This window comes from Crinia signifera, chromosome 3, assembly GCF_055691185.1.
Source record: "Crinia signifera chromosome 3, ASM5569118v1, whole genome shotgun sequence".
In the NCBI taxonomy this organism is placed as follows: Eukaryota; Metazoa; Chordata; class Amphibia; order Anura; family Myobatrachidae; genus Crinia; species Crinia signifera.
In genome coordinates, this window is record NC_139219.1 from 180,213,752 (window position 1) to 180,228,015 (window position 14,264).

General features: G+C 42.1%; 1 protein-coding gene across 1 annotated transcript in view; it reads left to right on the forward strand.

Moving 5' to 3' along the window:
• The window catches only part of MMS22L (MMS22 like, DNA repair protein), a 171,964-nt gene that overhangs the window by 78,091 nt on the left and 79,609 nt on the right, over positions 1 to 14,264 (forward strand). Inside the window, exon 12 of the mRNA XM_083177008.1 lies at positions 12,079 to 12,305. Coding sequence (XP_083033134.1) covers positions 12,079 to 12,305 — 227 coding nt within the window. The remainder of the gene's footprint in view (positions 1 to 12,078; positions 12,306 to 14,264) is intronic.

Consider the following 14,264-nt stretch of genomic DNA (forward strand, 5'->3'; position numbering starts at 1 on the left):
TAAAGCTGGGTACATACTACAGGATATGTGTACCAGACAATATTTGCTGGGCGTGAACCCGTTGCAGTGCCGGCATCTGTAAGTGCATACACACTTGCCTATGCCTGCAGGGGTTTCATTCTGCGGCATGGCCTTTCTCGTTAACGATGCGCTTCATTAATGACCCATGGGAGCGTGCATAGTTTCTGATATTTAACATACACCCTAAAGGGTCTTACACATGGTGCAATTCTGGCTGTGGACGATTTTGACTATGCGATTTTTCCTTTGAAGTGCATGGATACAATTTTGACTGTTACTTGGCCTATGGCAAAATACATTACATTACAAGCGACATAGTCAAAATTGCCTTGCCTGCACAGTCTAATTTTCCTTGAGATACCTGCCTCACCGGGCCACGCATCAGTTACGTATGCAAGGGAAACACTGAGTTTTGGCAAACTTTTCATACCATTTTGACTATATAGTCAAAATTGTTAGCCCAAATCTTACCGTTTCTATGCACCTTAGGCGATGTTTTAAATAATATCACTCATTAGGAAAAATGAGAAATATAGTTCAGTATGGGGCTTATGTCAATGTGAAATGCAGCATATGTTGTTAATTTTATTGTAAGATTTGTAAATTCTTTGGCATAAAGTTGGGCGGTTAGAATACTGGTTGCAGAGAAATTACATGTCCATTCAGGTAAAGGAGCACTGTCTGTGCAAAAGGTATTTATTTGCCTAAATTGCATTTAAAATTTAAAATCCACACTTTTTTACCTGACCAATTCCAATTTTATTAAAATTTACTATTTGGAGTATAGTGTGTATGTATGTATGTATGTATGTATGTATGTATTTAAATATCTCATGTCATTTTCAAATTCTGGCTATGTAAAGTTTTTAAAAATGCACAACCAGCATATTTTTAAATCTGCCATAGCCGCTCCCCAAATTAAGCTAGAGAAGTGAGCGGTATGGATCATTAGGTCACCAGCATTATGGTCGACACCATTAGTTAGACATGCAGGAAGGTCCACATGACGTGAGGTTGACAGGGTCATTAGGTCGACATTGAAAAAAGTAGACTATTTTTACCAGAATGTCAAAACAGTCAACATAAACACTAAAACGTAGCACACTATTTTATTCTCCCACCACGCCCTAGTGGATGGTAGGGCATGAAATGTCAGCCCATGTTGGCTCAAAAAAACCCCGTGTGGACCTAGTGACCCTGTCGACCTTTAAGTTAGTTTGATCTACTGCTTGTCGACCGTCATGCTGGTGACCCAATGACCATATCCCGAGATGAGCATGGTGTCATAGTTTTTACAGTATTTTGTATGCCCTTTCCTGTGATGTATAATACAATAGGCTTTCCAAATTTATACGTAAATTGTTGATCAAAAATCTTTTTTTACTGATCTTCTATTTTGGACAAACTTCTTTATTTATTAACCAATTCTTATATAGAGCAGCATCTTCTGTCCCGCCTTTACAATTGGAGATAGTGATACAACAAGCTGGGTATTTACACATACTGTAGTCGAAAAGATAGGAGAGACCTGCTCACAATCTTACAATTATTTATTGTTATTTATTAACTGTTTCTTATATAGCGCACCCATATTCCGCAGCGCTTTACAGAGAATATTTGAACATTCACATCAGTCCCTTCCCCAGTGGAGCTTACGATCTATGCACATGCAAGAAACTGCTGCTGTTCCTGTTTGCGTACATGGTGGGGCACCAACCCATAACCCGTTCTGTGCATGTGCAGAATGTATCCTGCATTGTTACAACCTAGTACCGGCTAAACCACAGCCTGTCATTTTGAGGAGGGAAATTCAAATATGCAGGAGTGATGTGCCTTGTGTCCTTCCCTGTATAAGGCTCTTATTTCCTACAGCCACAGTGAACCACATGTTTGGGTCCATTTTATTAGTTTGTGCAAATCCTCAAATGTTTCTTGACTTTTTAAATTTCTAAAAGCATCTATAATCATGTAACGTGGACCTGTCACATAGCATTTACAGTATTATTATGCTATATTGATTGCAGCTGTGATTGTACATGGTGAGGATGTGCAAAATTATAAAAAAAAAAAAATGATTACTAAAAGTGGAAATGCTGAGTAATCAAAATGGCACAGCCACTGTGTACACCTTCCCAGCACACATTCACATCCATTGATAATCATTTGCTCGATTAAATCAGTGGCCAAACAGCATGACATACTCAATAGCGGTATGCTACTTGAGTACGGATTTGCAAGCACACTGCAACAACTCCCTCCTCCTAAAAATCCATCTGCGGCATGCCTGTGTTTTTGCCACCACTACCCTGTCAATGCCAGGAAAAGGTGCCTGACAATCACTCTGCATAAAGGTAAGCGAAGTGAGCAGCAACATGATTAGACTTTGGCACATGGGCAATGCAAAGCCAATACATGCATTTATCAATAATCAATTGCAAAAACATTGTGACCGTGTCTGTCATTTCTACTTTCATAGGCATATCTTTTAAGCAATATAAATTGAAATAACTTATTTTCTGTTAGTCTATTATTTTGGGTATTTTATGTCGACAAATTGGATGTTCATAAAGCAGGGGATCCTATATTCGCCTATATTATCTATTTAACACTACTTATGTTTTTATGATATTCAATTTTGAATGGTATTTGACTTTTATACTCAATTTTGCCTGCAGAAAATCTTTAGTAAATATCTGTATTGCAAATCAAATGTAAAAGCCCAAAATCAAACATTAGTACAGCGATGGCCTCTAGAAGACGTGTCTCCAGCAGCTTTGCTAATGTCGGGCTTTTAACTGCAACATAGAAAGAGACTGCTGGCTGATTTGATATAACACACACTGTATGCGGAGCAGGACAGAACTTGTATTGGGGTGGGGAAAAGCTGTTGCTGCATTGTAGATTCAGAGACTTGGTCTCTCTCTCTCACACACACACAAAAAACGACAGCTTAGAAAAGTACATAGTCGCAAGTAGTTGTATGTGACTGAGTCTCTGAATCTGTACAGAGTGCTACAATTTACAAGTGCAATGTACTATATTAGTGTAATTTAAAAAAAAAATCAGCAGTCTCCTGAGGTACCCTAAACAGGGTCTCTTTGGTGTCACTGTAGCAATGACTGGTTGCTATGCGCAACATCCCATCTTCAGTAGAACTCCCATCTTAGTAAATAAACCTCAATGTGTCCATTCATAGTGTCTACGGACATCAAGGATGTATATGTTTACATTCCAGTCTGGGAAGGATACCGATGCCTTCTCAGATGTTGTTGTATAGCTCCGTTATTTTCAGTCATAGGGGGGTATTAAGTGTGCCGCTGCTATTTCCAGTGTTGAAATAGCGGCAGCTACCTATTCAATGCTGTCTTTAGCGACAGCAATGAAGCGGGATCACGGCAGAACGGGCCCGACTTTAGAAGCTGTCGGCCCGTTCTGCCAATAACAGCCGCGGATTTTCGCGATCCCGGCCACAGATCGCCAATCCACAGCCGTTTTCCCGGCCATGCCCCCTTTTCGCTGATCGACAGGCAGGACATTGAATCCAGTCGTTCAGCTGTCGGACTGACTGCAAACGGGACAGGATCACGGCTGTCGGCAAGGATCGAATACCCCCCCCCCCCCTTAAGCTTTGCTTTCAGTCTTTTGACAGGCACAGGAGAAGATCAAAGATCATGGCAATAATTGCTACCCTTCAGTGGTCCAAGGTTGGGATATGCCATACCTCCCAAAATGACCCATTCCAGGAGGGACACCATGCTCTGTTTCTGGACTTACTTCTTAATGAATAATTGCCATCACCTGTTTGAAACAGGTTAATTGATAAGAAAGGTGTTTCACCACAGGTGATAGCAATCATAGATGAAAATGGAAAGTCCAGGAATAGAGAATTCTGTCCCTCCTGGAGAGGGTCATGTTGGGAGGTATGTTATTGTGACTGGGGGATATAGAATTGGCGCTGGACTCCTAACATCAATGACGATGGGGCGGATTGGCCATAGAATTTACATGGAAGATTTCCGGTAGGGCGAAGCAACCGTGAGGCCTCCTGTCAGCCAGTGAGTATATGGCCCTGCCCAGAGTAGTGGTCCCATCCCCCTACGTTTTCCCACACGAAGGTGGTATTCCATCTCTGTAGAAATCTTGGTTTTGTCGAGAACCTCTTATTTTTCAACAGAAAAAGTAGTCTTATTGCTTTCGACTATTCAATCCCTTTTTTTTCCTGACTGTCGAATCCGCCTTGACGGTACTAGCAGTTTTAAGGTGCCCATACACGTTGTGATAAAAGCGTGCAATACGCGCTCCCGCGGGCAAAGCACAGTACAAAAATTATGTGCTGCACATACTTTTTGTACTGCCCGCGGATCGCATCGCATGCAAGTTTTTTTGTCTCTCTCAACTGTCATTACTTCTTACTTTTAAATTGATTTTTTTGTTACTATTTTGTCAAGTTGGAGTTTAGAAAATGGCATGAACCTATTCGTGATAGTTTTTTTTTTTTTTCATGATTACGTTTATTTTTGTACTAGACGACAAGTTTTGGTACTTGTGAGTTATCCGGGCTCCCGATTTTGGGTACTTGCGATTTGCATGCGATATCGCATGCAATTTGCTATCCGTTTCATTATTCATCATTACCCCACTATCCCCTTAGCGTGAAGCGTGGCAATCAAGGTGAACCCGAAGCGTGGCGAGCGCAGCGAGCCCGCGAGGGGCGGCGGTACGCGTCCTCCGACCTTTTCATGCCCTACTATCCACTAGGGCGTGGAGTGAGAATAGAATAGTGTGGCGAGCGCAGCGTGCCCCGCGAGGGGACGCGGACACCTTCACAGGTGTCCGTGTCCCCTCGCGGGGCTCGCTGCGCTCGCCACGCTTCGGGCTCGGTGGCTCGCTGCGCTCGCCACACTATTCTATTCTCACTCCACGCTCTAGTGGATAGTAGGGCATGAAAAGGTCGGAGGACGCGTACCGCCGCCCCTCGCGGGCTCGCTGCGCTCGCCACGCTTCGGGTTCACGTTGATAGACACACTTTGGGGATAGTGGGGTAATGAAATGAATAGCAAATCTTATGCAAATCGCATGCTAAATCGCATGCGATCTAGTACCAAAATCGGACGCCCAGATAACTCACAAGTACCCAAGTTTTTTTTTTGTCATGAGTTTTTGTGAATATAGCTAACGCACACAGAAATCTTAACTCTTACAGTAGCGCTAAAACACCAGGTCGTAAGGAACAAAACGAACTTCTCCGGCAGCTTCCCAGGAGGCCTACATACAATTTGACACTTGATGTGCCATTTTTTTATATCCAATTTGCGTCAGATAAATCACGTGATTTATCTGATGCAAATTGTATGTAATTCAATATAGATATAGAGATATATAGATAGATAATGAATAGAAGGCAGCACATCCAAATTCTTTTTACAGAAAAAGTCCGGTACTTGTTTCCTAGCACGGAGCCCGTTGTAGGTGATTGCATACCTTAACTTAAGGTATGCGATGGACACGACCGACGTGATTTTAGGGCTATTTTTAGCCTTTTCCCCGACAATGAAAAAATCGCGTCCATTGTATGCCTTAACTTAAGACGATGGACGCGATTTTACATAGGAACAATGTTAAATGGGGCAATAGACCCTATTTTTCATTGTATACCCACCCTTATGGGTATTTTACATGACAAATGCCCCCCCATTGTTAACGCCACCCCACGATGAACGCCAACCCGAAGCATGGCGAGCCCGCGAGGGGCGGCAGTACGCGTCCTCCGACCTTTTCATACCCCCACTATCCACGTCGGCGTGGAGTTGATTTTATATAGTGTGGCGAGCGGACGTGTAATATCTGTAAAGTAATGCGCGTCCCCTCGCGGGGCATGCTGCGCTCGCCACGCTTCGGGCTCGGTGGCTCGCCACACTATAGAAAATCAACTCCACGCCAACGTGGATAGTGGGGGTATGAAAAGTTGAGTTGTGGACAGGGGCTGGCTGGTAACTTTCAGCCTGGGGGGCAAACACAAGCAAGTGGCCCCGGCTTCTCTACTAGCACACATATATACATAGGTAGAAGTGAAAATTTTAAAGTGGGTCTTTCCTGTATACTGTATATAACTCTCTTAGGGGCCCATTTATTGCGGCTTATGGTTAGCTACAAATATTAAGGTTTCCTAGGGGGATGCGATGCTGCCTGTATAAATATCAGGCAGCATCGCATCAGGTCCCTGGGCTACCGCTAGTCTAACAGGTCAGTAGCCCCTTGTAGCCTATAGGCTACATATCGCACTACCGCCAGGACAGCATGGTGAGCGCTAACAGTGGCACCAGGCTGAGCGCATCGCAGGGGCCGCATGCAGGAACGCTCATGGCGCCGATAGGATTGCATATTAAAGTGCATTCCTGGGCAGTAAGCTATCACCCATATTGCATTCTAAATGCAATCCTTGTTAAATTGGCATCTAAAGCACACAGCACACAGACACTGACAACAACACACTGATATGGACACAAAATGCTAACATGCTGACACACCGACCTTCATACACTGATATGCAGACAGATGCTGACACAGACAGTTCCTGACACACTGACAGGCAGACAGAAGTGGATAGATGGACACTGACAAACTGACAGGCAGTTACACATTGACAAATGCTGGCACATTGTCACAGCCACTGGGTGGGAAGAGTGGCTTTAAATGAATCTTACCATGGGCAGTATGGGTACAGCTACAGTCCCCTCTTCTCAAGGTAGCAGCAGCATTAAATCAGCTCCTCAGTGTCTTGGGGGGCAGAGCTTATCTCGGCAGACAACTAAGTTGACAGGAAATGGAGGAAGGGGAGGTGACTTGTGGGAAGGCTACTGGATGCACCCAGTAGTAAGGCAGGCAGTGCTCAATACATGCTGAGCAGCCCCTCTCCCCCTATAAACACCTGTATTTGCTAAGCCCCGCCTCTGTTCTAGATGCCGGCCACAGCTTTACCCTGACAGCCGGGATGCAGAACTTTTGCGGCTGCCAGCAGTGCCAGGTAAATACAATCAGTGCAGCAGTGGCCCCAATGCTGCATAACTGCACTGGCCTGGGAGGCACTTGGCATCCTGCCCCCTGACCCAGCCCGCCTCTGGTTGTGGACATTTTTAAAATGAGCAGAAAGAGTGTGGGTTAAAAGCCCTTTTCTGATGTTATACACATGTTCTGCTAAGCGTGTTTTAAGATTTCTTGTGGTCTTACCCACATAGAATAATCCACATTTACACTCAATAAAATAAATAACATTTTTGGAGTTGCACGTGATGAATTCATTAATTTTAAAATGTGTGCCATTAATGGTGATTTCTTTGACTTTACTTGGTCCTTTTACAGTTCTACATAAGACACATCCAACATCTATAAAAACCATTGGTACGATCACTTGTTCTGGGGATGACCTCTAGACAGCTTTTGACGAACTTATCTTTAAAGGAAGGGTGCTTTCCTATATATAAAACCAGGATATTTTGTAATCTGGTTACCTATCACAGGGTTATTTTGCTAAATTTTCCAGTTCCTTATAAAAATGTTTTCAATCTTTTTGAATTCAGGGTTATAATCTGTAATGAAAGACCATTCATTATTTCTCTGGTCCTTTTTCCTTTGTTTTCGCCTTTAGTAAATCTCCTCTATCGACCAGATCTACTTTGGTTTTTGCCAGCATTAGATATTTGTCCTCATAACCCTTTATCATAAAACGATTAGACATATCTTTTATCTGTTCCTCATAAACAGCTTTTTCGGTGCAATTTCGTTTTACTCGTAGAAATTGGCCGTACAGGATACCTCCAGGCAATTACTGTGATGTTGACTATTGCGCTCAATGTAGCTGTTTGAATCTGTTGATTTAATGTGATTGCTAGTACAGATTCTATATATATTCTCCTGGATATAGATGTTCAAATCTAAGAACACGATTTTTTCGGTGCTCCACACAAATATAAGATTCAAGTTAAAATCATTCTGGTTTAGTTTATTCAAAAACTGTAAAAGGGTGCTCTCATTCCCCCTCCAGATCAATAAAACTTTGTCGATATAGCATTGCCAGGAGACCAGACCCCAGCTCCGGGGCGGACCAGATGGTGAGGTTCTCCCAATACGCCATATATAGATTGGCGTAGCTGGGGGGGGCAAATCTGGTCCCCATCGCAGTACCGATCATTTGAAGAGAAGTTACCATGAAAATAGAAGAAATAATTTTTCAGAATAAAAGAAATACTTTCCAAAATTAAAATCCTTCACTTCCTGAGACAGAACAGACTGGTTTAAAAAGTATTCTACCGCTGTTAAGCCTTTGGTCAATGATGGTATACAGAGGAGATACATCACCGCTGGTCAGGAAATAACCCTCCTCCCATTCGCTGTTATTTAGTTTGTTTAGGACATCCTTAGTGTCTTTTAAATAGACCCTTACGGTTGTAAATAAAAGGCTACCAGTGCTGACAGATTGGAAGTCATGCTATTGGTACCAGACACTATGGGTCTCCCGGGGGGGTTAGAGGTGTTCTTGTGAACCTTCGGTAACACATAGATGGTTGGGACTGAAGGTTCCTTGATTGTTACAAAGTCAAACTCCGCTTTAGTGAGTAACCCATTTTGGAGCGCTTTCATCAGAAACTCATCCAATTGTTTTTTAATACGGACTGAAGGATCTGATTTTAACTTCTTGTAAGTATCCCCACTCTCCAACTGTCTGTTAATATCTTTGATATAGTCATCTTTATTTATCATCTGAAATTCTTTAGGTGTTGAATTCAAGTTTTTAAACATTTTGTTTTTTTGTGACAAAGAATTGAGCCCTTCAGCTACGATCTTATTAAAGCTATCAATAAAGCAGACCTGCACATGTGAAGGGTAAAATGTTGATTTACCCCTATATCCAGACCCGGACGGACCTCCGGTCTATGGATCAGTCACAACATTGTCTTTTTTTTTTATTTCTTTATCGTAATTTTTCGTGTAAACTTTTGTAGGTCTATATACAATTTAAATGTGTCTGCTTCATTGGTCGGGTGAATTTTAAGCCTTTTTTCAGGACTTTCTCTTCATCTACTGTGAGTACTCTTTTACTCAAATTGAAGATTTTACCTTCGTCTCTCTCTAAAATGGAATTCTCAGTGAGGATGCCGATTTTTTTTTTTTTTTTTTTTTTTTTAACCTTCCTGACACCCCCTCTTTTCCCACGTTTAGTCTTTTTATCTCTTAATTCCAGAAACTCCCTTTTGTTCTTCTTCCCCATTCTAAAAAAGAGGTTTTGGGTTCTTGTTCCCTACCCAAAGTCTCAAATCTATTGGTCGAATAATGGCGTTGATAGTCACCCCTGTTATATTCAACAATATGATCCTCTTTGTTTAAACCATCATTGGGACCTAATCTGAATAGATGCCTCCCTCTTTTTCTTTTTGGTGGTATGACCTAAGGAGTTTCTGGTGGATTTCTTTGAGGGTACCTTGGGGTTTCTCTGAATCTTTGCTGATATCTTGGGGGTTCCTTCTCTATATAATGTCTCTTTTTCACTGATTTCCTCCATTTTGGAGTTTCTTGTGGTTTAATTACGGGGGTTTCTGCACTAACTTCTATTGGGTTGTGAATACCTTCTCTAATTTTCTGATCTCTGTGATACTTTTTGGTTTTTCTTACTCTTAATTCTTTAGTTTCTTTATTGATCTTTCTAATTATTCTCTCTTCACTGCTCTTGTACTCCTCCAAATTTACAAAGGGTTTTACCATTACTTGGAGTGCATTAATTTCATCATTAATTTTATTTAGAAATGAACGCCTCTCTTTTAGAATTAATTAAATTAGATTAAATAAACAATTCTCTAAAATTTTGTTCTATTCAATTTCAAACTCTGGGCTATTGATAAAGGAAGGTGTTTTTTCAATCTTTAAACCCTTTGGTATCAGGTGCTCAACCTGATACTTCTCTAGTGTGGTGATTTTTCCACCACAGTCGATTTTCCTTTAATATAAAATTTTCTAATTTACTCAAAACTGACGTGAGATCTTCATCACTACAGTTAATCTCTTTATCATTAGCCCCAAAGTTGTCTTTTAATAATTCTCTCCTCGTTTCTTTATAAGCAAACATCCTGCTGCAGAGTACACAACAAATTATTGAGGAAATAGCCACATCTGCTCACCTGAGTAATGTAGGTGGGATCACGTTAGTGTGCGCCATGGAGAACAGCATGCAGGACTCGGCAACGCCGATCACCACGTGCGTCTGCGGGGCGTACACCTCTGGCTCACAATGCTGGCGTCATCACAATAAATCTCTCCCCCTCTCCTTCTCTCCCTCCCTCCCTCCCATCCAGTCTGGGGAATGGTATACTCATGCTCCGGATGATGGTGAGACCCCACCGAAACGGCCGTCGGGCATGAGTAATCTACTTTGGACCTCCATGGGTGTGTTATTCCTGTGACCATAAGTATTTCTCTTGTGTCTGGATTTGATGTACTTGTCCATGGAGTCCTGTTTTACTTGTATGGATTCATCACTTTATTGAATATAAATACTTTTTCTGCAAAAAGAATTTGGATGTGCTGGCTTCTATTCATTATCTACAAATTTACCATTATGTGGCTACAGCACTTCGCAGCTGTTTGAGAAAGTGATGTGCATCGGTGCCCTTTGCCCCCTCCATATGGGGTGGTAGTTAAATGCCGGGGTTCCTTCCCCACAAATTAAATAAACAGGTAGTTTGTTCTTTTTACAAGAAACCAGGCGGCATTCCATAGATTTATTTCAGCATGAAATGGGGTGTGTATTCAGGCATCAAAGTTTCAAAGCCCCTCCGGGCTTTTTCATCAGGATAAACAAACATACAATAGAATCGCCAGCCCCTGCAAGAAAGAGGCCGGCTCCATCTGTATACCTTTTTGTTAAACACCTAAAAAATTTAGGATATCTAATGTCTATCTTACCTAGCAGTTTTAATACTGTTTGAAAACCATGCTTTTTATTTATTTATTTTTGCTTTTTTTTTTTTTTGCAATAATACGAAACCTGAGACACCTAAAATTATTTAGTTTGGATTCAGGAGGAAAAGTTACCCTAGGGATCCAAATTTCAAGTTGATTCTTTGGCAAACAACCGTGATACTTCTAATAAACTAAATAAAGAAGTTGTGATAAGGGAAGCCAATCCAGGGGCATTTTTTCAATCCCGGGATTCGGGATTGAAAAATGCTCAATCCCGGGATTGGCTTTCCTAATAGAAAAACACCCTGGCTGCCCCGCATTTACTTACATGCAGGTGCAGCTGGGTTGCCGGGTGGGTGGGTAAATGGGCAGTCATTTTAAGGAGCCGGGTTGGGGGATGGGTGGTTAATGCTGCTGCTGCTGGCTGGCTAGTTGGGCAGTGGCGCGGTGCGGCTTCGTCATACTGCCGGGTGTGACGTGAGTGACCTGCCTGCGAGCGTAACCTCGTCACGCTGAGAGGTCACGCTGCGCAGTATGCTCCTGTTGGCTGGCTAGTTGGGCGAGCGGCATGGTGTGGCTTCTTCATACTGCCGGGCGTGACGTGAGTGACCTGCCTGCGCAGCGTGACTGCGCATGTGCAGTCTAATCCCAAAATCCCGGGATTGGAAACTCCAATCCCAGGATTGAAATCCCGGCCTTTTGGGGGCCAAATCCCGGGATCCCGCCGATCCCGGGATTGGCCACCCTAGTTGTGACTTTGGTAGCAGTGTGTTAGAGATAAGGGTCACATTTTAAAATTTTCTCACTACACTTGAGTATCTATGCCCCCTGGTTTCCAGTGTCCCTCAATAGACTGATAAAATAATTTGTCAAAAGTATAATCTAATTTCTATGTAAAGTTGTAGAAAATTTTAAAGGAGTTTTAATTTACACGTTGCGTTATATGGTTGATACTCTATGAAGCGTTGTTGTTGTGAAAGTATTTTTTTTTTTTTGTTTACAGTAATAAATGCATTTTGGAGTACCTTTTTTAAATGTTTGTTACAACATATGCTTGAAATAATGTTTTCTTGTCGCAAAACTAAGATGGTCTATTTTCTTTTGTAGAACTGTGTGTTTAATATATCTTGGCTTGGAATAAAATCTCTGGCCAGTGTCAATAAAACCCCCTTTTCCATGTTGGAGGTTGTGAAAAACTGCTGTTCTGATGAACAAATTCCTGACCTTTACAAGTCTGATAACAGCTACCTAATTTTCTTACGGATTGTGGCATGTCTAATGAAAAATGCCAAGTATAGCAGTGGGACACATCCATGGAAGCAAATTAAAGGAAGGTGTGTATGGTTTAATCATTTCCTGATGACTTGGTATACTGCCACACTCCAAAACTCTGGTAATTCTACTCCTTGTAATGTGTTAACCAAGAACCAATTACAGGTACTATCATTTACTGCAGTTAGAGATTGTGTGTGTGTGTGTGTGTGTGTGTGTGTGTGTGTGTGTGTGTGTGTGTGTGTGTGTGTGTGTGTGTGTGTGTGTGTGTGTAATTAGCATATTGATATTTATTAAATAATATGTGATAGAAAAACAAAATAACTTCTATGAATTGAGTAAATATAATATTTTATATGACTATTAAAATAGGTACTAAATTAAAATTTTATTTTTTATCCATTCCTCTTGTAATGTTAACAATTGTACGTATAAAAAGTCTTATGGTGCTTAATGTGTTTCTGTTACACTCTACTGTCTAAAAACAGGAATTGTACACCTTCAGTGCAGTGGAGCCCCCTGCTGTGTATGTATAATATAATACACCAGAAGAGACAGAAATGACATTGTATTCAAATACATATACTTCAATATGGAGGCATACCCCCTTTTTAAAGGCCCCCACTCTTCTTGGAAGGCTTGCCATAAGAGTTTGGAGTGTTTCTGTGGAAATTTGTGCACATTCATTATATACTGTAGAGCTGGGGTAGCCAAACCTAGTCCTCGAGAGCTACAAACAGTGCATGTTTTGCAGGTCTCCTCACAGAATCACAAGTGAGCTAATTAGCTCCATCTGTGTATCTTTTTAAAATGTGTCAGTGATTAATGAGTGCAGCTGTGCAGCAGCTAGGTTGTCTGGAAAATGTGAGCTGTTGGTAGCTCTCGAGGGCTAGGGTTGGCTACCACTGCTGTAGAGCATGTATGAGGCCAGGCAATGATGATGGACAAGAGGGTCTGGTTTGGAATCTCCAACCCAATCGAGCACCTTTTTAGGATGAACTGGAATGAAGTCTGCCCTCTGTGCGTGCCATTCAAGTTCTTCCCCACTTAACTTCTCAATCCTTGGGCCTGATTCTGACCTGATTGCTGCTGTGTAAATTTGCAAAGGCCTGCAATCATATCGTCACCACCCAGACAGCGTGAAAACCCGCCCTATGCAGTCTGCAAATGATTGCCGGCCAGCTACAAATCCATATGCAAATAGCTATTGAATGATTTTCCCAGTCTGTGCAAGTGTGCGTAACGCTGACCCTTCCACAACTCTGTAACCGGGACAGGCTGATCAAGGCCAGAGCTGTCATCCCAAGCCCTCCCTGAAACTACCTGGACATGCATGTGTTTTTTCTTACACTCCCAGAAAACGTCAGGTTACCATTACCGAAGAGCAGCTTCCTGTCAGTCAAGTTGAGGCTGGTTTGGGGAAAAGTAATTGCTGAAATGCACATTTGTTCAATAATCAATCACCTTGGGAATTCACACAACAGCAATTAACTTTGAATAACTCCCTATGTCTTTTTAGTCCTTGCTTTGTGCCACAAAGTTGTAAAAATACCATTGTTCAAAATGTCTTGGCATGCTGGCGTATTAAGGATTCCCTTCACTTGAGATATGGAGCAGAACAGTTTGTGTTGCAAACTGATTCCTCTGGGACAGAATTAGGGGGAAGTACTTTCCCAAGACGTAGATAGGGATGAGAAGCCAGCAGCCTCATTAAAATTTTATTTATTGGGACGAGAGTTCTTATTGGTCACAGACCATATGCCCTTGCAATGGATGTGACCTATTGCATGCTGGCCTTACAGGCATTTAAGTTTCAGGTGCGGCATAATCTGGGGCACAACACCTTAATGCTGATGCCTTTTCAAGAAAGTTTGTAGGTCCTGATCCTACAAGCAATCCTATGGTGAAGCTATTGCAGAAAGAGTAGGAGCTAAGCCAACTCTGGAAAGAGGTGGAGGGGTGCATACCTGGGCCGATGACACAAGTAGAAGTGGGCAAGGCAGAGAGCTTGCTTGAAAAGT